General features: G+C 38.2%; 1 protein-coding gene across 1 annotated transcript; it reads right to left on the bottom strand.

The window, feature by feature from the left end:
* Nucleotides 1–7163: 7163 nt before the first annotated feature.
* LOC104332410 (WD repeat and coiled-coil-containing protein) lies at nucleotides 7164–22358 on the bottom strand. Its single transcript, XM_009937820.2, has 3 exons — nucleotides 20369–22358; nucleotides 11458–11578; nucleotides 7164–7663 (listed from the first exon to the last, which is right to left on the bottom strand). Exons 1-3 carry the CDS (start codon nucleotides 22286–22288, stop codon nucleotides 7497–7499), a joined length of 2208 nt encoding a protein of 735 aa, XP_009936122.2. The 5' UTR covers nucleotides 22289–22358; the 3' UTR covers nucleotides 7164–7496.
* Between the last annotated feature and the right edge of the window lie 1938 nt (nucleotides 22359–24296).

Genomic DNA, 24296 nt, shown 5'->3' on the forward strand with positions numbered 1-24296 from the left:
TTTCAAACAGCTGATTGTCATCTACACTGGGAAGAAGGCATGGGCAATGTAGAAAACTCATACAGCAATGTTTTGTCACCCCCTGCAGTTGTTCACGCTGTGAAAAACCTACACCAGCACTTTTTCTATGTCTGAAACCGGCCTTCAACTAAATTCTACTAGTTCTGCTGCAGTGTAAGAGGGGTGCTGCATGCTAACATAGGGCAGAGTAACAAGAGGTCCGGGGCGCATGTCTGTGAAAGAAACTGAAGGAGTGGTATTGCTTAGAGAAAAGGAGACGGAAGGGAGACTTCATGGACGTAGCAGTTTTCAAGTACTGAACACAGAGCTGCAAAAGACAAACGACATAAACTGCGAACAGTCAAAATCTCTGTTTTGGGGCAGGAAAATGGACCTTCCAGTCTGCTAGCGTAAAGCTGTATGTCAAACTAAGGTACTTGCACTGCTGTAAAAGTGCTAGGAAATAAAAATTAGTCTCCTGACTAGTCCCACAGTTTGTTGTGTACCATAAATAACATGCAAAACCAAAGTAACAGCATGTATATTAAAAATGAGATAGCCTTTTGAGAGTCTTTCAGTTTTAAAATTGATTTGGGTAAAACAATTATGTTGTAAATGAGTATTTTTGATATGACAGTGTTTCTTTGGAATAATCTTTCCAAGGGGGTTTTCAGGAATACGTCTTCAGAACAAATAATATCTTAATTTAAATTACATATCCTTGTACCTGTGGTTAGTCCAGTGCCAAGATAATACACAAATCACCTCCTTACAGATACTTTACAGTATCACGCGAGAGAGATTGTTCAAATCTTTATCTTTCTGGTAGGCACCTGGAGTTCTCTTTTATTTGTGCCACCGTATATAGCCACATTTTCTCCTTCTTCTCTATAAATCTTGCTGTGAGAACCCCTTCTTGTGGCAGTAAACAATTCAGTCCTAGACACTTCGAACTTCTACTGTTGCGTTACTTATTTTCCTTTTATATAACTAATCCGCACAAGCACTACTTTCATTTTTGCTACTCCTTAGGCTAATTCTGCATTTCAGGCACACTGTTACCATGCACAGTTTTCCTTTATGCTGTTAACAGTTACAGGTGTTTTGAGAGAACGGTCTATCAATGAAGATCAGTGTAGCTACACTTTGTGTTGATAACAATATTATTGATATCTAAATAAAATGTTAATAAGGAAAGGTAGACATGGAAACGGAGATGACAGCTGCATACAAGTTACGTGAGCATAAGAATATTTACAAACTGAATGTGAAATCGTGACTTGTTTGAAGTTCAAGGGAAATTTTGACAGTAATTTGCAATGGAACCAGTATTTTGACTTTTTTTTTTTACTCATTTGACTTATTTTTAGGTGAACTAAGTTTCTGAGAGAAGGATAACATGGGCAACAATTAGCATGATACTTACAAGTCAAATTCTAACTGGTCCGTTAATTGTTGTTTATGCTATCTATGGTAGGTAAAATGTAAAGAAATGCAATCAGCCCTAGTGTAAAATGCACTGAAATCTTAAGAAGGAATTTATTGATAATTACAGAGACACAGAATTCACTGATAAAGGTATGAGATATGATAACAATGGGCATGTTAGTAATTAATTGGTGTGACTTAAGAATCGTGATGCCTTCTCCACTATGCTGGCACAGCTCTGCCGCTAAGCTGGAGATTGAGCTGAGAAACTGGTCCACTTTGAAAGTGTTTGGGTAGGTCTTTTTAGCCATATAAATTTCTGGGTCCTTACACTTCCATCCAGCGACTGCAGGATGAATGAACAGGGGTCCAAGTAGAGAATGAGAAGGCCTTTCACCAGCATCGCTTTGGGAAACTTCACCTCAGCGTCCCACAGCTGAATTGCAGTTAGCACACTAGCACTTTTCTTACATGGCAAAAGTGGTTTTTTTGATTGCTGAAATTAGTATGTTATTGTGAATTTTGTACTAATTTTTAAAATAATGTTTGTGGACTGTGTCTTTCTGTACTGCCTTTTATAGTTTTGAAATGTATTAGGTGTATTTGATTTGAAGGAAGTGACTTGTCTCTGAAGTGAACTAATGGTTTGCATTTGTTTGCAGTTTTGGTTGTTTTTTGTCTGTAAGTATTACACTGTGGTGTTTAGATGTCCTGCTCTCCTGGCTCCATATTCCCTTGGCTGTTAAGATGTCATGGTGCCTGCTGACAAGTGGGATGGATCCTTGCCAAAGGACAGAGGTTGTCGAGTACTAACAGTTTTAACTGGCAAGTCTGTATAACGCTGCGAATGTCACCTCCTGTGCAGGAAGTCTGTCTGTGCCAGTACTGAGCTTTGGCACCACATGCCTCCAAACCTTTGATCACACCTGGCTGTTCACACATATGTGCCAAATAATAGCGGAGGAAAGGGAAGCGTGAAGTTCAAGGACAGTATTGGCTGCCTGTAAGCAGAGGCTGGATTGCTCCCAGCACTTTGGAAACTCATGTGAGAGGTACCCAAATGTCATTAGCTGGGAGATAATAACAGTCCTCTAGTTGTCCGTTGGATAATAGCACCAGCAGGAAGTACTGAATCTCAGCAAAGTGAGTTTGCATTTAACATAAAGATTGTGAAATTGCCTCAGTCTGTTAGAAAAATCAAGCCATAATATTCACTAATTAACACAAAGACATATAAAATTACTATTAACATATAAAACACTAATGCATAAGTTAATTTCTGTTGTATGGAACAATGGAAAAATAAATTCATACTTTCATGTGTGAGATTGCATAACCCCTGGGATTTACCTCACCTGACTTCACATACTTAAAGGTTAGGTCAGGTGAGCGCAGCTCTAAAGGACTGAACTGTTTCGTAATTGCAATCTGGTACTATATGTTGGGGTTTTTAAGAACAAGTTAGATAAATGTCTGTCAGGAGTTACTTAAGAATAATTGGCACTGTCTGGGGTTAGAGAGAAGGACTCTTCAGCCACATATTGAACAGAAAAGATGGTCCAATGCTTGTGGGTTTCTATTAAGATAGGAAAACCTGAAAGTACAAATGGCTAAAAATATGTTCACTGTCCAAGCTGAGAAAACACAGATAAAAATGAGAATCAAGGGAGAGGAAGTTAGGCTTGATGATACTATTTATACTGTTTCAGTGGTTGAAAATATATTAAAGAGAAATGTTAGTTAAGATTTTTCACATGAGTGTAGGTAGTACTATTCTGGACTAGTAGAGGAAAAAAAGGAAGAACTAGTTGAGGGTCATGCAGGACCTACTTCATACCCTTCCTGCAGCGATCCCTTGCTTTTTAGCTGTTATAAAGAATATAAAAGTAGTATTCATTGTGCAAAATCAGCATTATAGATTGGCCAGCAGAATTTCAGCTGACTTGGATTTTGTTGCAATTAATTTTTGTATTGTTTTATTGTTGTTCTCACATAATTGTTTTCAAAAACAAAAAAGAAGCAGCCTCTCTGGCATTTAGAACTTCTGTTGGTAGCATTTCCGCAAGGAGCGGGTCAATACAAGAAAGCATGAAGAGTAAAGCAGACTGCTGCATGCTTAGCAGCACAGTTATGGAAAATGTAAGTTTTAACTTTACTTTGAAGCAGGTTGTACTTTTAAGTAAAGATATACCAACTCCTAAAAATATACCAGAATGAGTATAAATGTGCTGGATAAGGATGCAGAGTAATTAAAATGGAAATTTAGACTTTCTGGTATGTTGTTTAGTCCCCACAGGGGAAATGTTTTGGAGGAGCTGGTACACCATTTAGTCTTCTGAGCGCCACCGGTATGGCGTACTGAGTGTAGTCACCCTGCTTTGACTGCTAATTTAAGCTCACAGTCTTCCTAGCTTTCCTCTGTTTTAATTACAGCAGACAGGCTCCTACAGGGTGACTCTGGACAGGAACCTAGCACCAGTACTCTCATCATTCTTCCAGAGGAGCCTGTCCTTTCCGCTGGTGAAATAAGGAGCCTAAAAGAGGGGGGTTAGCACTTTTATGAAATTTAGGTGATCTGAACAAGTCCCCTTTTTCTAAACTGATCAGTTTTGGCCCTATAAAATAGCACTTCTGGAGGCAGTTAATGCTTCTCAATCTATGCTTTCCTCCTTTTAACAGCCTACTGTCTGCTCAACTTGTTTCGTACAAACTCTGTCTTTCCACATGCCTTTATCACTGTTTGTGCGAAGATCTGCTGTACAGCTTGTGCTTAATAGAACAGTCATCTTACATCTCTCCACTGATTCTCCATCTGTTCTCCATCCAAACCAAAGCTGAAAATTTATCCTCTGCTTTGCATAAATCTCTACAGCACTTCTTCTAGTGCTTTCATTACTTTCATTTTTAACTTTACAGCCCTGTGATAGACACTATATAAGATAGTTCAGCACTGCACTGCACTCCTAAATCATTACCTGAAAACAAATATTTCTTCATTCAGTTGTTTTCCATTTTTAAGTGCATGTATATGATTTAAACACTTATTTTCAAACATACGTATGTAATAGTGTGTTCATAAATGGGAGGTGCAGTGCTATCCTTTAACATTCTACAACTTCAATTGATATGTAGTATAGTTTTCCTAAGCCTTCCTATAAAATGATAAGTGTCCAACAAGATGAACTGGGGTCCTCATTTGTTACCAGACTAATGGTGCTGGGTGATGATAGCACCTTCAGGCAGTTTAGTTCCTACTTAGATTCGATAACCCTTCAATCATACAGCAGGGGAAAACAATGTCACCAAAGTATAACAAATCCAAAAGTTCATTAAACATCACAGAACAAAGTTTTTGATTTTTACAGCAAGTTATTCCCTGAAACGAATTGTTTTATCATCTAAAAGTTTATTTGCCTCTTTTTATCTCCACCAAACCAAACTGAACTTGGAGAGCTGTTCAAAGAAGCTCCTTTCACTCCTGATCTTCTCAACATTCAGATTGTTTTAGAGAAGATTAATACATGAGAAATTAAAATGGTAGTGTGACAGGCTGACAACAAAATGTCTAGTGATAATTGTAAGTTCTGAGGCATCTTTGATGCCTAGATACTCACTGATCTCTGCTAGTTAGGATTTTCACCTTCTCAATTCCCCTTTTGGCTGTTGCAACAGCATTAAGGCATGAAGATGACAAAAGGTAGAACGTGAGTATTTCTCTAGCAACAAGGAAGTCCTTATGAATAATGTATATAATGAACTCAAAGAAAGTATATGGTACAAACAAAAGTGTCTTGGTGTGTTATTAACCTGATGGGCTCAATCCCATTTTTCCTGAAATTCCTAAGTTTAGAGTGCAGGTCTGTTCCAGGTAACACATTTTTTCTGTTTCGTTAGCCTCATTTCAAATGGACCAAAGTTTGAGAACTACCACACGTAGAAAATATTTGTGAGAAAAATTTTCTTTTAGTTCTTCCTTTTCTTGAGCCTAAGTAGTCCTCTAAAATATGTTCTCCCATCATTCTAGTTAGTTATGATTTAAGTTTTATTTTACTTGGCCATAGCCTAAGTATTGTAAATACCAGATACTGTTGTGAGACACTAGGATGTTGTTCAAGTGTATTTGCAGGATTAGAAACATCTGCTGGTTCAAAATGTGCTGTGTCGTTCAGAAATCTGAGAATGTCTTCCCTCACCATACGAAGTCTGTGAACCTCTGTGTTATTTACTTGATTTCAATGATTTGGGCTGATTTCAGTGGAGGAAAGCACAACTTAACCCAGATTTTTAAAGAAGTAATAATACAAATACCTTTTTGAATACAATTTTAATGCAAAGTAGCGGGCAATCCATTTAACCAAGTAGCTGTAAAGTAATAGATGCGTTTAATAGTTAAAAGGTCAGATTTATTTGTATTGTTTGGGGTTTTTTACAAGCTATAATGCTCTTTGAGGTTGCTTAAAGATCTTTGCGAACAAGGTAGTACAGATACACCCAGCTACATTGCCTACCTGTGGTTGTAGGTGATTTAGAATGATGCTTGAGTTGTCTCTGGGAGGATACTTGCATAAGAAGGACATTATTTAATTCAATGAATTGAAACTGTTTCCTTTTTTCAGGAATTGAAACTGTTCCTCATGAGATTTGTGGTTGCATCACTGGAGTGGTACTAATGCCAGACCTCCAAACTCATTAAGTGCCTTCAGACCATAGATCTAGCTTCCTGAGCCAGCCTTGGTGTGGGGAGAAGTATTGCAACTGGATTTTAGCATATCTGTGCCCTGTAAACAGGCTTGCCAGGGTTCCCAGGCAGCAAAAAGAGACTCACCAGGAGTATTAATAAGACCCAAATTGTACAGTGTGGAAAAGAAGTCCTAATAGTAGCTTAAATAAGTCTCATCCCTTTTATGTTTCCCTGAATGTACAGGCTGAAGCGGACATTCCTTTCCATGGCTTCTGCTGGGGCCTATCCAGCAGAACAAAATGCTCCTCATTACACTTTACCCATCTCTTTGCATTTACAGGAAGAAAAGTTAGGGAGTTCATTCAGTTGTTCCCTTATACCTATTTCTGTCACTGTAATCATAACAGTTTAACTTCCATGAATCTGTCTGCCTGCTCCTCAGATGTGTCTGTGTTGCCTCTTGTCTCTGAGGGTGAGGTTCATCTGGCTAAACATCGTTTACAAATACAGTGTTTGTATTTGAACTAGTCACCCCAGCTTGCTTTTGCAGTCAGTTGAAAGGAATAGGCACTTACTTACTTAACAAAGATGGTTCAGCACCATCAGTTTTAGAAGTCTATGATAGGGCATAAGTGATTTGCTGGAGAACTGCTTTTCTTTTTTTGACTGATCATACAGGAGTCTAAATGACAAGTTTGGTGTAGACACCTGCATTTAGCCAAATATAATTAATGTTCAATGATGTCTTTGATCCTTAATTTGCCTTGCAAGATTTATTCTTTCTCTTCTGTGTGCATGTATACATCTACGTGCTGTGTAAGACACTGACATGAGACAGTGATGCAGCCTTTTTAGTAAATGAACTATAAAAATTTCATATAAAAGTTAAGCATTTCTGAAAACGTTACAGGTTTCCATGGAATCCAACTGGAACAGCGAAAGAGCCTGAAGCTTTTTGTTTTCTCCCCTTTCCCAGTTTTCCTTAATGAATGTAACGCTCTTTAGTTGTATTTTCTTCAGCTTTTGTGTGGACTGTACACCTGTATTAGCTATTTGTTGTTACTGCATGATTTTTAGCATAATATTTTTCCTCCAAGAACATCCTGACCACAATTAAAGTAGAGCTTAGTCTCTCTGCTCCAGTCTGCTGGCAGCCCTGAGTAACAGCCGTTGTGGTAAACTTCACTCTAGGTCTGATCCTTCAGAAGAAATCATGAGGGTCCACCCAACCCTAGGATTTAGCTATAGTGTAACCATGCCACAGATTTTACAGTTAAAATACATTGAAAGTAGTGAAGACAGCTTTCTGGTCACTCAGTTTCTGACTCTGCAGAATGTCTCTGTATTATATTAGAAAAGAAGGTCATTAGTGTTCTTTGTTCAGAAATTATGTCACTCTGCTCGGTGGTCGCATTGAAATGTTTTTTTTGTAGGAGTGACCTCCACAGACTTCTGAACTGTCAGTTCCATCCCTTATGATTATCTCTTCTGTTGCTTGGAATATTAATGGCACAAAGCCGTCCTTGTCTGCAGTAAGCACAATCCAAGAAGAGCCTACAAAAATCAAGATAAAAAAGAAAATGAGTGTCCTGCTCTGGTTACATAAAATGCACAAGCACGTTTTAAAAAGTCAGCCAGCACACGAGCAGAGCAGGCTTTCTTTTTGTGCACTAAAGCCTTATTACGCTAATGACATTAAGGTCTGACAATCCGTGCTAAACACACCTTGGTGTAAATGCAAAGGGGGGCTAGATGAAAGGTCTTGAAAGGTTGGAGGCATTTTGTCCCTTATTTAAATTAAGTTGAAAAACAAGGTGCATCTTTGCTAGTTCTGATAAACTGTAAGTATCTCCATTTTCTGAAAACTCAGCCAGCCTTTCCGTGCTGACTTTTGTTCCAGTGACATCTACTTCTTCTTATCCTTTTTGCTCATCTGCTCTACCCAAATGATGAAGAGATCATAAAAACTGAAAAAGTTGTCAAGGAAGATGATTGTGCTCTGTTTGTTCCAGAAGGAAGTAGGGGTTTCCATCTCCTTTACTGTCAAGCCAAGATTGTTCAGTATGTTTGCAAATTCATCTAGCAAATGGAAGGAATGAAGATGATGTACAAAAGATATCATGATTTACAAAAGATCATTTACAAAAGCTGATACAATTTCTTGGCCTTTAATTACTTATCGAATCTTCTCGATAAGAGAATCAACAAAATCTGAATGACATTTTTACTCCTTCTTTTTCTGAAAAAAAAAAAGAGGCAAGATTAAAAAACAGAAGACATCAAAACCATTCAGGTTCACTTTCTGTATTGCATAGAAGCAGAAAATAAACTTACTTCCTCCCTTTTTTCTTCTACTTTCCTTTGCAAGTCAGCTTGAAAATGAAACTATATGTACCATATTTTTTTTCCCTAGTGATTCATCTGTTTCCTTTCGGACTGGATATTGTGGTTCTTATAGAGAATAGTGAATTCTCTATTTGTCTTTATTTCAGTTTGACGTTTTATGAAAATGAAACTGAAAAGCAACTGAAAAGCATTGTGGGAGCCCTTGTTTTTCTTGGAACATATGATCCTGTCATTACTGAGCAGGGGCATTAGCTGGGGGGATATGAAGTAAAGAAAGCTCTGATACGTTCTGTTGTTTAAATTTTTAATTTTGGCAGGTACAACTGTGTTTTGAAAAATAATGTGAAAAAAGGAAGTGTAGAAAAAAGCTCTGATACGTTCTGTTGTTTAAATTTTTAATTTTGGCAGGTACAACTGTGTTTTGAAAAATAATGTGAAAAAAGGAAGTGTAGAAAATCCAGAAGAACCGTGCTTAATTTTTATCAGTCACAACAAAGCATGTTCCTGGACAAGGCAAATCTCCCCTCCTTGTACTATTAACGAAGCACTTTTCCAGGCTGCTACACTCTCACATGTTGTCATGTCACCTGTTACATCATAAGAAGATTGTCATTCCAAACCACGGATCTTTAATCTTCTACTCTTAATACTTTCTTTCTAATTCTGGACAGACTTCCGATTCTGTAAGCTGTGGGCCTGAAAGCTGAAATTCTGCTGTCCAAATTGATAGTTAGATTGTTGGTCAAACTGATAAAGCATACTCTTTTGTCAAACTCATGGGACTTTTTATTTTCATCCACTGAAATGTTTGAAATTCTCTGTGTCATTGATAACACTGGATTTGAAGCATATCCCACAAAATATTTAAATGGTGTAAAACCCTTGTGCAGAATGTAGTACCCTTCTGCTATGCACAGTTCTTACAATGATGACTTCTGTGTGCCAACGCCAGGGCACTATTCGACAGGCTATATTTAGTGCAGGTAATGGTATTACAGTCCTGGGCTTACAGTGCAAACGATGAGGCCAAGTTCATTGCCTGAGTAACTCTGATGATCTTAATAGCCTTGCTGTGGCTATGGATTTGGCCTAGAGTCATGAAATTCTTTTTCCCAGTATATTCCAGTGTGTTTATTCATAGTAAAAAAAATGCCAGGCTGTCATTGCAATACAAGCATGCTCTTCATTACGTCCCCTTTAATTATACAGTATTAAAGGACAGGAGTGATATTTTTAAACATTGTATTTAATATCCATGCCTTGTGGCAAGGGAAATAATTAGGAATATAAACCTGTACTGGTCAGAACTGAATAAAGAGCTACATAACTACTTCTGCCCCAAACCTGATAATTTTGCAAGATTTTGGTGAGTTTTAGAAAGATTCTTGTTTCAGTTGGTCTTTTTGCTGTCAACAAGCAGACTCAATTTCCGAAACGCCAAGCACCACATTGAACAGAAAGAGGGACATGTTAGGATGATTCTGAGACGTTGTCATTTTGATATCTCTGAAGTCTAATGCATGAAACTGAGGAGGGGTATTCTGCTAATTAAATTTTGAATATTCAACTGTTCTATAGAGCTGAAAATAAGTTTCCTCAGGCCCATTATTTATTATTTTCATACTGAATTCTAAACTGCTTTTTTCGTTATAGACATTTGTTTCCAAAACCAAGGACTGGAAGTACAGGTTAAAAATAGCATCTTCTGTGCCATGCAAGGGCAGAAGCCTGCCGGGAAATAGCTCAGGCCTCTGCAGCAGGTGGAGTTTTTTCACATATGCCTCCACTGCACTGTACCGTCGACAGAGATTGTTGAAAAAATATGAAACCTACATATCCTTATTTTCTGGAACAAGTCTCAGAAACTGCTGGAAGCCAGGGGAAAGCTGAAATGGCCCAACGTGTCTTGGAAAAAGGCAGGTCCCCTGATCTGTGGTGTATCTGTAGCCCCTTTTCTTCATTCTTGGGTCTCATCAACAACAAGGAGATAAGCAGAATACGAATGGCAGAATGGTGCTTGTCTTACATCTCTTTTTTGTACTTCATGCCAGCACCAGTAACATCCCAGGCCTGGTTTCTTTTTCATCAATAAGCCTATTATATAGCAGTTTGGTATGTAACCATCATTATTTAGAAAACTGTAGCTTATGTTGTTACTTTCCTTTTCTTTTTTATTTCACTAACAGTTGAATTCATTTCTCATAAGACAGAGTATACTGATGAAGCCAATGTGTCTCAGCCTGTCAGGGGCTAAGACAAGGGGCAAGACAGAGAGTAATTTATGGATCTCTCAGTGTGGAAACCATGCAAGGACATCATAATTACAGACAACTATGGTGTAGCGTAAGATCATAATATACTTCGACTGTGATGGGAGAAGCCATCAGAAGCGTTATAGAGAAATGGCTAAAAAATAACAGTCTGTGTGTTGCTGAGAAGCTAGCATACATGAACAGACAGGGACAAGGAAATTCTGAGACCAGTCTGCTGCTTCTGTCCTTGCAAATTAATCAGTGGTGGGTGGTAGAAATGTGAGACTGGCAAATTAGAACATTGAGCTTCATTGTTTGTCTTACATTAAAATAATCCCAAATGCTACATGATACATATATATATCATATCCTGAAAATTAATTTTTTTCATGCTTACTCTCTAGTGTGAGGTCTGGCACATGCTTGTAAAGATGGGCAAAGAAATATACCAAAAAGGTCTCAAGGAAGCATTTCTATTTCCAGGTAAAACAGCGTACTGATTATTTTCTCAGCCTTCCACTGTAGAGGCATCCAGCCTGTTACTCTAGTAATAAGTAGTTCTGCAGTTATTTAGCATTTAAGTGATTTCAAGAGACACTGCCGTATTTCAGAGGAAGTAAAACACATACTTATCAAAAAAAGTTAGCTATCTCAGTTCACTGCAGTATGATGTAATTGTTCTACCACAAATGCCTCTTTTACACTAAAAATCTCAGGTGAAACCAGGTACCAGAAATAAAAAGAACATACCGTGTTTCATTTCAATTATGGGCAGATCAAACAGCTGCTGGACTAAATTCAAAGGGATCTTGCCATCACAGAGGAGAACATCTTTTGTTTCTTCAGTAACTGCTCCATTCGAAAAACTTTTCTTCAAATGCGTGCATGTGAAAGAAAAGATCTTGTTAAAGGCTTAGACATTGTGCCTGAGTTCTTTTAACCATTCCTCCGCTCTTACTCCTTTCAGTTCTTTGTCATTTTGCTTTTTCTTTGTCTGTCTTTGCTACAATTTATAGATGACACCATCATGTAGTGCAAGTCTAAGCGCAGTCTCTTAGTCCCATGTGAAGAGGAGTACGCCTCTTTGCTTTTTGCTTCATGTGGTTATACAGCTCAAAACTGCATCAGCCCTGGATATATAATGTATTAGGTCATGCATAGATGTGTCCGTTGGGCCTTTCTGCCTGAAGAGTCAGTTCAGTGGAAGGGAATATATCATGCCTGGAATAAAGTTGTCCAAGATGCAACCAGAGCAGATGAGTACTCTGCTCAGTTTCAGCTGTACGCGTGGGTGGTTTTGACAGTCATTGGTCAGCTATTCCACCCCAGTGCAATAACCTCAGTTCTGGCACAGAGAGAATTGCAGAGAGACTGGACATAGCAACAGTCTCTCTGAAAAGCTGTCATAACAAGGTAGCTTGTGAATCTTGTGACTTTCTTTGAGAGAGGGGGAGTGTATGGATTCACAGCCCTGGAATTTGTCTGGCGTTCACTAAAAGACCACACTTGGGTGTAAAGGTGGCTTATTTGTGCTCATGAAGTTTAGCTGGCTTTGCGAATCAACACCACTGTGTTCTGTCATTCTGATTACTGCAAAGTGCAAGGACCACAAAACAGTTGAGCTCATATGGTTATGGAGTGGATATATATTTGCATTTATATTTCCCTATCTGCTATCATTTAAAAGTCATCTTAGCATTAAAAATTCTCCAGTGACTCAATACCATTATAAAATATATGTGAGTTGGGCATTTTCTTCAAAATAATCTTGCTATAGTTTGTCCTGTGAATTTAATTTTGTGCTTTCCTCTCCATGCTTTCCACCTGTGTAGTTCCCATGTGTTCTTTTTTTTTTTTTCCTTTGGCATCCCTTATGTTTGCAATGCCTGCAGATTTCACTTATTTGAATAAACAGCCTGTTTATCCCATTTCCTAGACCCTTCTGTTCCGTACATTCAGCAGGTATCCAAGTTAACATTTTAGAATGGGTTGAAAAGATGTCATCTATCCTAACTCCTGTTCTAGTCCTGCCTTGTCTGTGTCTACTTCATATGCTTGAATCTTTCTTGCTAATATGAAACTTCCAGTTGAATGAATTCACAACTGCATCTTCTATTTCTGTGCATGGTAATCTAACCTTTGACTAAATAAATGTCTCTTTTAATGCTTGTCTTCGTTTCTAATTGTGCTGTCTTTTGACTCAGTCACTCTCTCAGTGAACATGTGCTTTCTTTGCTGTGTAACAACCCTTCTAAATCAACCACTTTCATTTTTCTGTACGTAGCACGTACACTGTCATGCATCCACATTGGATTCTGTAAATCAGAATGCTGTCCAACTGTTGCAGAAGTATTTTTTCCCCGCTCTATTGTAAGTTGGATATGCAGCTAGCCTGTGGCTGATTGTTATTTATTTACATATTATGATTGATTGAAGATGTAAGAACTGTAAAAATATCTGTTAAAAATGTAAACTTTCCAACTTTCAAAGGTCTTCTCATCTCTTTCCTCAGTCAAAACAGCCAGAAATTTGTTGCTGTGTAATTAATAGGGAAATACCTAAGCAATGCATCAAAGAAGTATCATTTTCTTAGTAATAAACCTATCATAACTTTTTATTACAGCTATAACTACATAACAGAACTTCTTTATCATGTTTAGGTCTCTTCAAATTATATCATACTCTATTCTATTGAACCTAAATACACTTAAAACTCAGTGGGCTCAATGTTCAGCAGTGAGCCTGTGCTTTGCATTTACTTTGCATAGATGCTATTTGCCTGTACAGGTATCTGTGCAAAGCTTTTCATTGCTGCATATTGTGGGTTAGCACATCTAACAACTACTTCATTTTCCTGAATTCAGGTCAAAATAGCAGAATTTATTCAGACTTGTACTTCCGTTAATGAATTCTAGAAAAAGGTGGACTGTAAACGAGACAGGCACATTGCCTTGACCCAAGTGGTTCATTTTTTCAGGTAGATACACTTCAATTTAAGATTAATCAGGGAACAATCCAGCTCTGCCTCTGTTTATTTGAAATCAGTTGAATGGAAGTATGTACTAACGATGACTTCATTCTAGTATGTTTCCTACTTAGACTTGCAAGTTATTGAAACAGCCATTAGAAATGCAAGATATTTTTGTAGATAGAAAACTGCATGGCATCTATTTTCTATCCAAACCATGCTTTTTTTCAAGTGCACACCTCAAAGCTTAAGTTTCAGAGTTGTCTTTTATCACTTGTGAGCATTCACATTAGCTATTCTCTCTGTCTTTGTCATGTACTTCTGTTTATAATGATAAACTTAATCATCTTTACATTTATTTTTGTCTGCTGGCAAATTCTGTCAGGTCGAGAATCTTTCTCTGTTTTAATCTTCTAATTATTTAAGCTTTTTGTTGAACGTTTAGTTGAAGTGATGATAACATGCCTTCTCTTTGAGGAATATGCTCACACATGTCATATCAGATTAACTGATTTAAACCCATGCCTTCCTGAGAGGTAGGTAACCATTAGTATTCCCTTTTTGTAGATGATCATACCATTATACAGGAAGATTAAGAGATTTACTCAAGGTCATGGAAGTAATTTGTGACAGAGTTAGAAATACAACTAAAATCTCACCTTAGTACTTCCCATTTTCATGCCTTAACCGAAAGACAATTTTTTAGTCAAATCTAAATTTAATCCACCTCTTCCCAAAATATGTATCTGGTTTTGCTATGTTGCTGTTTATCTCCAAGAGAAGCCAGAAGACTTGCAATTCTCAGATTAAAATCCCTTAAAGTCAGTTGTTTCATTCTAAACCAAAGTTTGTTAGTAAACAAAGAACATATTAATCACAGAAGAAACAAATATTTTTGCACATAAGTGAGTGGATATTTTCAGATTCAGTTTCTTTAGCCAACTTCCTGTAGTATGTCAAGTCCAACTCTCCCTCCACAAAAGAAACAACAGAAAGAAATCATGAATTCAAGAACTGTTTTCCTTCATCCATGTCAGCCTGCCCCTTGACCAGATTTTGTAGCCTATAAAGGGTCTTCTGGGCAGCAGCCAGCCCATCACAGCGTTGCCAAACTGGCTTTCAAAACTCATGTTTTGGAATGCAAATATATACGAGAAGCAAATCATTTGTTGAGGCAAAAAGGGTTCCTGGATCAGATGTTATACACCATATGTCTGCACAACAAATAAACACGTCTATCACTTTTTTTGAACCCCAGTGAGCAGCCAGCTAGTTCTGCCTCTTGACCTTTTTCACTATTTATCTTGTGTTTCCTAATGCACTGCCTACGCTTGCCTGGATGCGAATTCATGAACTTAAACTCAATGACTGATGAAACAGGTAACTAAGAATATGCTACCAATCAGAATTGTCTTACTAACACTGGGTTAGTGATCGGTTGCAGTTTGAATGTGTCTTTCTTGCACATGGGTGTCTAGAAATGTAAAAGGTTTTCTACATGATGCCTCACGGCTGTGTTGCCCAGTATTGCATTACTCACTGGACGTACCTCACGGATGTACCCACAGACTGCCTCTGTTCTTTCATGAAAACTATTACATTTTTAATTCATGGTCATCATGTGGGCGCTTAACATGTGCAAGCTTTTGTCATCCTTGGTTGTTTCCAGCTAGTGAATGTCCAGTTAACAGAAGAAATTCCTTCTGTTAATCCTAGAATATATCACTGTGCACTTCGTATTAGTTCAATCCATTTTTTTAATTCTAGATGCTAAGGTCATTGAATTACAGGTGCGGTATCCTGATCCTCTATAGAAAATACTACTGACTTTATGCCATATGCAGATTTTGTTAGCATAGCTCATCAGATCATTAAGGAAACTTCTAGATTAGCCTGAAGATCAATCATGAGAAAATCCACTAGTAAATTTCTTCCATTTTCTCTTATATTACTATAACCATTTACTATCTTCCTTCCAGCTAATTCCTTAATCATCTTATATTTCTTCTATTAATCCCTATTCTCTGCTGTTCAACAAATAATTTCTGCTGTGGCACAATTTCAAGTACTGTACTGAATTACAGGTAGTTTAAATACTCTTCATATCCTTTGTGTTAATAATCTGTTCTTTTATAAATGAAAGGTATCAGGTTAGTCAGTCACATCTCTGCATTGTAAGGTGAATAATGCTGTTGTTGTCTAGAACTCTGTTTTGATTTTCTTAAACCCTTGTTTTCAGCTCTTTATGTTGTGTCATTGGTAATTTCATTTTTGATACCTTAGTACCCATTAGTCAGCTTGCTTTTGACTTGCCCCCACATTTATCTTGTGGAATGAGAAAAAACTCGTAAATTAAATAGTCATCGGGGCTCTGGCCCAGAAGACAATGAGAAGAGAGTTAAATAGCTAAGGAAGAGCACTGAAGAGGAATGAGAACTATGATTTTTGGCATTCAAAGTACTGTGTCTCATTAAGCCTTGTGCAGCATTGCCACAGGTAGTATTAATTAGCCTGCACTACTCCCCTTTCCTGTCATGATTTCTACTGTTGCTGTGATTCCTGTTTGACTTTGGTGGATCCTGATTTTATTTTGGTGGAGATCTTAATATCTTTGCTTGCCCTTATGTGCGACGTTCCAGTTGCAACCCTAATTAACCTGTCAGAGAAGCATAAGCCTGTAAAGTGTTTACGCTGGAAGAGATCTAAGGTGCTGAGGGATGCTTAAATCCCTGTGCAGTTTGCATTTATAGTGCACATCAGCATTTCAAATGATACAATGCTAGGATTTCTCTACTCTTGGCTCCCTGTTAATACTTCTGCAACTACTGTTCCAGGCATATTGCGATCTAAGATACACCCTTTGTCTTCGTGCTTGTGCTTCCGTGACCTTTATGTTCTGAGTGTGGGGTTTTTTAAACTCAGATCTTTACTTTCTTTGCACAATATGAAAGCTTGTATTCATTTTTAACATTACATAATCCTTTTCTTTTGCGTCCATGTATCCAACAAACAAATCATCTGCTCTAGTAAAAGGTACTGTGCCTCCTCCGGAAACCCTGCTTGTCTGCTATTGATCAGTTGCAGAACATTGTTGTCAGAATTTGTTCTTAACAAATTGCTCAAGCTTTGCTCAAAATGTTATCCATGCGTTAACCACACCTTCTCTTGACTACTGCAGGTCTTTCTTTTACAGTCGTCCTAAATCTCTTCCTTCTAAACTTCAGGATGGCTGACTAGTTTCTTACTCCAGGGAGCAGTCATATCACCTCGCTCTTCCATCATTTTCATGACTGACTTACTTTCTGTTGCTCAACCTGAGTCAAAATTGCCCTTTGGATTTCAGAAAGGTTCATGGCCTTACTGCAGCTGATCATTGTAGCCTGGTCTTTGCTCATTTTACTGTGCCACCCTTATACCCCCCTTCTTTATCTCTACTTCATGTATTTCTATCAGAAAAACTTTATTGCCATATGTTTGGATCCTTTCTATTCATCTCCCAGCTCTGTGTAAAAAAATTGTTTATTTTACAGCTGACCTTGGCAATAAAGTTTCCCATAGTAAACTGTCTGAAGATGCTATAAAAGTACAAATTGACTCGTATACAATTATTGGTGAGCGCTAAGAAAAGGAAATCATGGTGACTAATTGCTGAAAAGATATTTCTTTCCTGTTTAATTATACGATATATGCTTTCAGTGCTATAAACTTTTGGCATAATACCGCTTGTGAGCAAAATCTAGGAGTTTTAAGATATTCTTCAAATTAAGATGAATCTTACTCCTTCTGGAGATGTTTGCCTAAATGCCATTAATTTCAAATCCAGATTGGCTTTATTTCCACTGTAATTAGCTTTTGAAAGAGTCTAGTTTAAATATTCTGCAGCTGTTTCTTTTCTGGGGGAAAAGGATGATAAAAGTGTCTTTTTGCAAAATGAAACAGAAACAAATCTGTGACTGATCCTCATCCCTTCTCTTTTTTTTTTCTTTTTAAATAATAGCTTCTTATTGCGTCTGTCTGCCCGCCCTCCCACACTGTCCTGAATCGCAAGTCTGTATGTGATGAAGGAGCAATAATATTTGCTTTTCAGGGTTGAATGATCAAGTCACCTCTGGTGGCTGAATGCTATTACACGAGTGATAGTGCAGTGACATTTCCAAAGTGTGAGTGATCATGTTTTTCTTTTATGGCTATGGGCTACAAAGAATATAAATTCTGGTGGTACTGCATGGACGTGACTTCAGAGGAGTTATAGGTAGGCTAGCATTAATGGAATAAATAAAGGTTTTGAAGACTATTTAGTGAGCAGACATTATAAATTATTAAGTAAGACACATTCTGGTTGATATTATGGTTTTCTAAGCAGACCTGGAAACATATATAAATATGTCAATAATGCTTCTGCACAACAGTGTTCATAACTGCCCGTTAATTATTGCTACATTTTTATCTATTATGTTTTAAGCTTCCTTTTATGTTTTTAATGCATAAATATGGTTATGCAGTACCGATCATTATATTTTATAGTACAACAGATTTCTCAATCAAGATTGAGCCGCTGCTGTGCTGGGGATTATACAAACACTTAAGAAGACATGCACTTGGCAGAAAAAGCTGAAAGATAATGGCCATATTATTGACTGGACTGCAGTGCTCCTAAAGCTTAGAATGTTTTCCACAGGCTGATATTTATATCATAAGGCAATAAAGCTATTTCCTGACTTTTTGCACTGTGAACACAGAGCCTGTCTGGAACCCACAGCCCAGCTGGTCTGTGAGCTCACAGAGCGCTAATCAACTCCTGAAGGAGGAACAAGGTTCAGATGTCTTGAATCCAAATTAACCAAAACAACTATTTGCTGAGAAAATTATTAGCTGCCTACGAAGCAAATATTTCCCTGTCTGTCTGGAGAGCTTTTTGCCATCAGTCTATTTTTGATTATTTTTTGGCATCATAATGTGATCCTGTTAGGTTTCAGGAGAGGGGCTGAACTATGCAAGGCATTAGTTGTGAGACTTACCCAGAAAAGCTATGTATGCTGGAAAGACGTTAAGTGGCACTTTTTTCTGAGTCATTATAATGCGGTACTAGCTGTGCTTTCTGCTGGCTCAATGAGAAACTGACCTGCTCAGATAAATGACAGTCTTTCTTTCTAAATGTAGTTAGTCTAGCAGTATTTTAGAAGCACTATTTTTTTTTTTTTTCTTCCAAGGAAAAAAACAAGGTAATTAATTCTTACTGCTTGTGCAAGCAAACGTGCACAGTGACTTGAGATCTTAGATTAATGTTACATGTTGCAAGCAAAACTTCTCTTTGGAAAGGTTAATCCGATCGAATCCAGGAGATAGGGCTGCTTGCTAAATAAATAAGTTGATTTATGTTAAGAAATCAGAATTAATTTGAACATTCTGAAGAACAGAAGGGCTTTCTTCTTGGCAAATAAAATCCTAAATTATTTAAAATAGACATTGCTTTTTTTCATCAGAATTTGTATAATGTATTCAAGTTAAATTATTGACTAATTCAGATCAAAAGCTTTGCTTTTATCCAGAGTACCTAATATGCTAGAATCTGCTTAAATGCCAAGTAAACGATTGCTAAAAGCTAATGAATATGTTTGAATTGAGTCACCATTCCCTTAATGAGTGTTTAAGGAGGGGTACTTAGATGTCTGCGTGGATTCCTTTACAGTAAAAGGAAGTCGAATTTGTTTGAGAAGTACAGGCTTCAGCATCATCACAATGTCAGGAATTACTTTGACATAATGCTGCTTATGTTGCAGTAAGTAAGAATGCATTCATAATTGGCATCTACATCCTGAAAGGGACACCAGTTTTAGCAGCAATACCACTGGCATGAGCATGACCAAAAATATTATCAGTATAATGTTAATATTGCTGCTAATAATAAAAGGAAGAATGGGCAGAAATAATTACCCAACCTACATTCGTTAATTGAAATTCTTATAGAAGCCAGCAGGAATTTTGCCAAAACAAGGGTGGCATAAGAACATGATGATTTGACATCCGTCTGTTTATTTCATGAAATGATAATTGCATATTGACAGATTTTTTTTTTCAGAATATTTGAAGTGGTAATATTTTTTACAGATTGAGTATGTCCAGCTCTGTGAAGATTAGTGGTGAGAAAGTAAAGTAAAAATAAGCCAACTTCATGTCATGCCCCCCTGAATTTTCCCTAAATTGAGATTCAATACTTTGTTTCAGCCTTCACGGGAGTCTAGCTATCTTCAAACTTTGGATTTGAGCTTGGGTTTGAATTTATTATGTTTCTGGTGGGCTACTGTACCACCCTACTCATAGGCTCATCTGTACACTAAACTAACATACAAACCTTTTTTACGTTAACAACTGTTTGGCTCTGTTCTCTCTCTTTGGTAGACGCACACAAAATCAGCTAGTATCCAACACAGTTGTGCATAATCAAAGAAGAAAGAACAGAGGCAGATCTCCCATGTCAAGTATCCTCTAAGTTAACCACATCATCCTGAGTTACTATTTCAATGACAAATTACAATACCATTTTAAATTAAGTTTGATGTCAAACTCAGGTTACATTTCTCATGTGTTGATAAGAATTAAACTGCATCCTCTTGATTTAAAGCTACATAAATACAAGATTGTTTAAAAATTCAATGTCCTATCACAATATTTTTAAGCTGACAAAAAAGTTACCTGGTAAGTGATATGAATGACAGGTGGTTCCTGTGAACATGGATAGGCTAAAGATATCCTTCTCCCATTTTTAGCGATGTCCATTATTTCAGAAAGACTCAGTTGTAACTCATTGAAGCTGCCACAGAGTCTCTCTAAATTTCTAGATATGTGACTCATTCCTCTTTCACTTGGCAAGTTGTTGTTTTTAGGAGAACTTGATGTTTCCTGGATCACACTGAACTGCACTTTTGGGGAAGTTGGTCTGCTGGAAAGCCTGGTAGGTGTTCCAAAACCAAGAAGGGATGCTGAACGATTGGTAGGTTCAGCGTCCAATGTTTCCAAGGCCACCGAGGGGTCACCAGGGAGCCTTTTTTCATCCAGGTCACTCACACTTGATGAAGAGCTCTGCTCATAACTAGGGCTCTTTACTTCTTGGATGAGTCTTCTCCTGCCACTAGGAGATTGAATAACTGTGCTTCTTGGTATTAACAGCTCCCTGCTTTGATGTTGGTCTTCTGTGGCAAGATTTTCAAATAACTTTCTTTTTCCAGGAATATTCACAGAGGATTCAAAGTTATAAGACATATTCTGTTTAGTCTCAGGCAATGCTGAAGAATCTTCTTCCAGCATCAGTTCTTTGATCATCAGACGCATTACATACCTGTCTGAACTTGAAGATGGAATGACATTAGGCTCAGGGAACTTCTGCTTGCCAATCAGAATCAATAGGAGTTTATCTGTCAAAAAGCATAGGCCCTTTGGTCTTTCATTTTTTTCCAGCTGGATTTGTTGAATATGAGGCATGCAGGAAGACGTTACTGAATACACCAAAACAATGTTAGAAGTATTAGAGGCTACGGCCACAATCTGAGCTCTAAGGTCAAAAGCCATTATATCAGGAACCAGAATACCTGGGATGGTGACTTTTCTGGTGGTGGTTACCTTCCTCTCAAAAGTCACCAAGATCAAGTGGGAAGAATCTTGACCATTTGTTGCTGCAGAGTCTTTGCGTTTCAGAGTAATAAGAGGACTGGGATCAGACCGACGGCGGTTTGCAAGGATGTGGGTTAAATCCACAGGACCTGACGAAGAAGAAGCAACTGAATCAACACCGGATCTGTCTGAATCTGTGGATTTTCTTCGGAGGTCCATAGAGTATTCCTCATCACCAAGCACCAGAGCAGACTGTGAAATTAAAGAACCAGTTTCTGTACCAGATGGCATATCAAATGCAATGCCTGCATTCAAACCACAGATATTATCTAAAGGAAGCTCAGTGGCTACAGCAATTTGGAAATCCAGTGTGGCTTCTATAGCACAGATATAACCTCCCACATCAAAGACTGGGCAAAAGGAGCAGGTATTTAGAGTTTTCTGAGCATCATCCCATATGTAGGAATGCAGCGCACTGCCTATAGCAACTACCAAACGATTACCATCCTTGGTCCAGCAAGCACAGTGGATAAGCCCACTGCTTTTGATATCTGCCTTAACTCTAGTATTGTCAGTACGAACAGCATGCAAGATTGAAGCATCTCTTTTTGTAAGCACAGCCAAGATCTCCTTCTTTGGATGCCAGACACAGCCCTGAGAAAGCAGTGGAAATGGCTCACCAACTTCACAAGTCTGCGAAATCAAGGGTTTGTTCTTCTCTGCAGTGCTGTAGCCCAGCTGCCAAACGCTTACATGCTTTTTATGCTGAACAGCGAGCAGAGCTGGGGCGTTTGTAGAGCAACATGGGCCCCAGTAAAGCCCATGAACATGTTCAAATTGACCAACAACACTTGAGTCTCCAAACTTTAGTTCTCCGTTGTGATAGTATAAAGCAGTCAGTATCACTTGCTTCCCATCTGTCCAGGCAATTCCATGCATGGGGTGGATGGCTTGATATAAAGCATTGAGGCCAGTTCTCAGCAGCTTTGCCTTTCCCAGCTCCATCTTTTAAAGCTTTCTGTCTACTGGTAGTTGTTCCGAAGCAGAGAATCCATGGTATTGGCTTGCAGATCACAATGAGGTAAATTTTTTCTTGTATCTCCTTCCCTTCCTTTCCAGAATCAAATTGTTTTTTTCTGCTAATAATCCAAGAGCCTCTATTGTGAACTCCTTCCCAGTAAGCCTGCAGCTGCTCTTCTAAGTATAAATCCATGTCAAAGCTGCTTTTGCTATGTCTTTTCCTGGGAGGAGTTATCATCTTCATGTGATGGCTAACAAGGTTTAACCAATTACTGTACGTTTTTGTAGAAGTCTATTTTTAACTCTTCAATGCTGGGAGCATATTTAAAAATAACACTCTAATACCTTGACCTTCAGTGAATGAAGGTCTTTGGTGAAGGCTGGAGAGAGATCATACACTGTTAAGCCTAAGTATTAAGCTACAGCCTGAAATAATGACCTGACACTTCTTTCAGCCAGCCTTTGAAGGATAAAAGAAGATTTAAACATACCTGAGAACTGTACAAGGCAGATTGCAATCTCTGATGGACAGCATCTTTCAAAGATACAAGATCCTAAATGGCTGTGAAAGGAAAGTAGAAAAAGGAAATCATGCTCTGTTCTGTTAGTAGCTACAAGAGAATGAAGGAAGGTGAGATTTTAAAAAAAGCAAAACAGTTGGGAGGCAAAGACAGCTGATTAGTGTTCATTTTACTCTGAGAGATTTCCTGGCTACAAATATATATTGATTTCTATCTTGGTCTTCCCAGCCACGTGTATCTGAGGACTGTTCTCTCATCGTATAGCCAAAATGCAAAGAAGAAGCCAAAATTATCCTGTTTCCCTAAACTCTGCAGTTTCTACAATATGTAACATAACGTCATGGAAAGATCCTTGAGTTGACAAAGACCCAACCAATAAACTCATGTAACGCAGTGGGGCTGTGTGAGGCTACGCCGGTTTGGCTCGGCTGTATTGTTTCCAGACCAGAGATGGTTCAGATGGACTGCCTGGGGTGTCTCCATTCTTCCCTCCTCACCACATCCTTTTCTGGGGTTAGCTTGGACAGAGCTTGCATATTGCTGGACATAAATTGCCAGGCTGGGCTTCACTACTTAAATATAAGCAACCATCACTATTTTCAATGCCCTGGGATGTCTGAGACAGCCGGACTAGGCTGACAGATATGGCGTAGGACCTACAGAAGAGTAGTGCCATTCTGGAGCGGCAGCTGGCAACAAAGAGATGATCCCTAGATAGTCCTAGAGTGTCTAAGATGGCATTAGAAGCTTACATACACGTAGCTGGATCCCCGCCCCAGCGTCTTTTTGTAGTTCTTGCTTTGCTAGGATCTTCTTTCTGCTTTGATGTAACTTGTGTCTCCTGCTGTTTACATAAAATAATAATGTGAATAAATTAGCACTGGGCAGAGGTTTACAAATTATCATAAGGTTAAAAATCACTATGGTTAAAGATGTAAACTTAACTATACATATTCTGCATCTTTGGCTGCTTTATACCTTATATATTTTCATACTGCTGCCTGGGAAAAACAGACCTCTTGTTGAAGGCAGTTGGACCTCTGCTGTAAGAATTTTTTTAGTATCCTTTTTCCAGGTGTATTTACTGAGGATGGTGAGTACCACAAAAGAACTCCCAAATTTCTTTCAACTAATCATATCATATTCACAGCTACCTGTTTTTTGTAGATTATGTCATGAAGATTACATTCAAAATCAAGACTTTGTTGTATTCATCAAGGACAAGCCAGCAGTGATGACTGAAGTAGGTAAAAGTTAAAAAGTCATATATGCAGGTTAGAAGTTCCCTTTTTAGGCAAGTCCTAAATTTTTGTTCCCTGTCTGTGCTTGCAGTGAAACCATGTTTTTTAATGATTTTACCTTGCCCATTGCTAACAGAGATGCCCAGGCCACGCTTAAGAAGCCACACTGCCATACCTGTTTCAGCAGGAGCTCTGACTGTTCTCTACTTCCTCAAAGCGGTAGCAGCATTA

The sequence above is a fragment of the Opisthocomus hoazin genome, chromosome 2, assembly GCF_030867145.1.
Source record: "Opisthocomus hoazin isolate bOpiHoa1 chromosome 2, bOpiHoa1.hap1, whole genome shotgun sequence".
Taxonomy (NCBI): domain Eukaryota; kingdom Metazoa; phylum Chordata; class Aves; order Opisthocomiformes; family Opisthocomidae; genus Opisthocomus; species Opisthocomus hoazin.

Bases quoted from the DNA above. Each gene is read 5' to 3' on its own strand.
- LOC104332410 (XM_009937820.2), bottom strand. From the start codon at position 22,288: ATGGAGCTGGGAAAGGCAAAGCTGCTGAGAACTGGCCTCAATGCTTTA. The intron at 11,579-20,368 runs GTAACTTTTTTG...ACGCATTTGAAG, and splicing joins TCATTCATATCACTTACCAG to AAAAGTTTTTCGAATGGAGC. The intron at 7,664-11,457 runs GTATGTTCTTTT...TGATTTTTGTAG, and splicing joins CATAATTGAAATGAAACACG to GCTCTTCTTGGATTGTGCTT.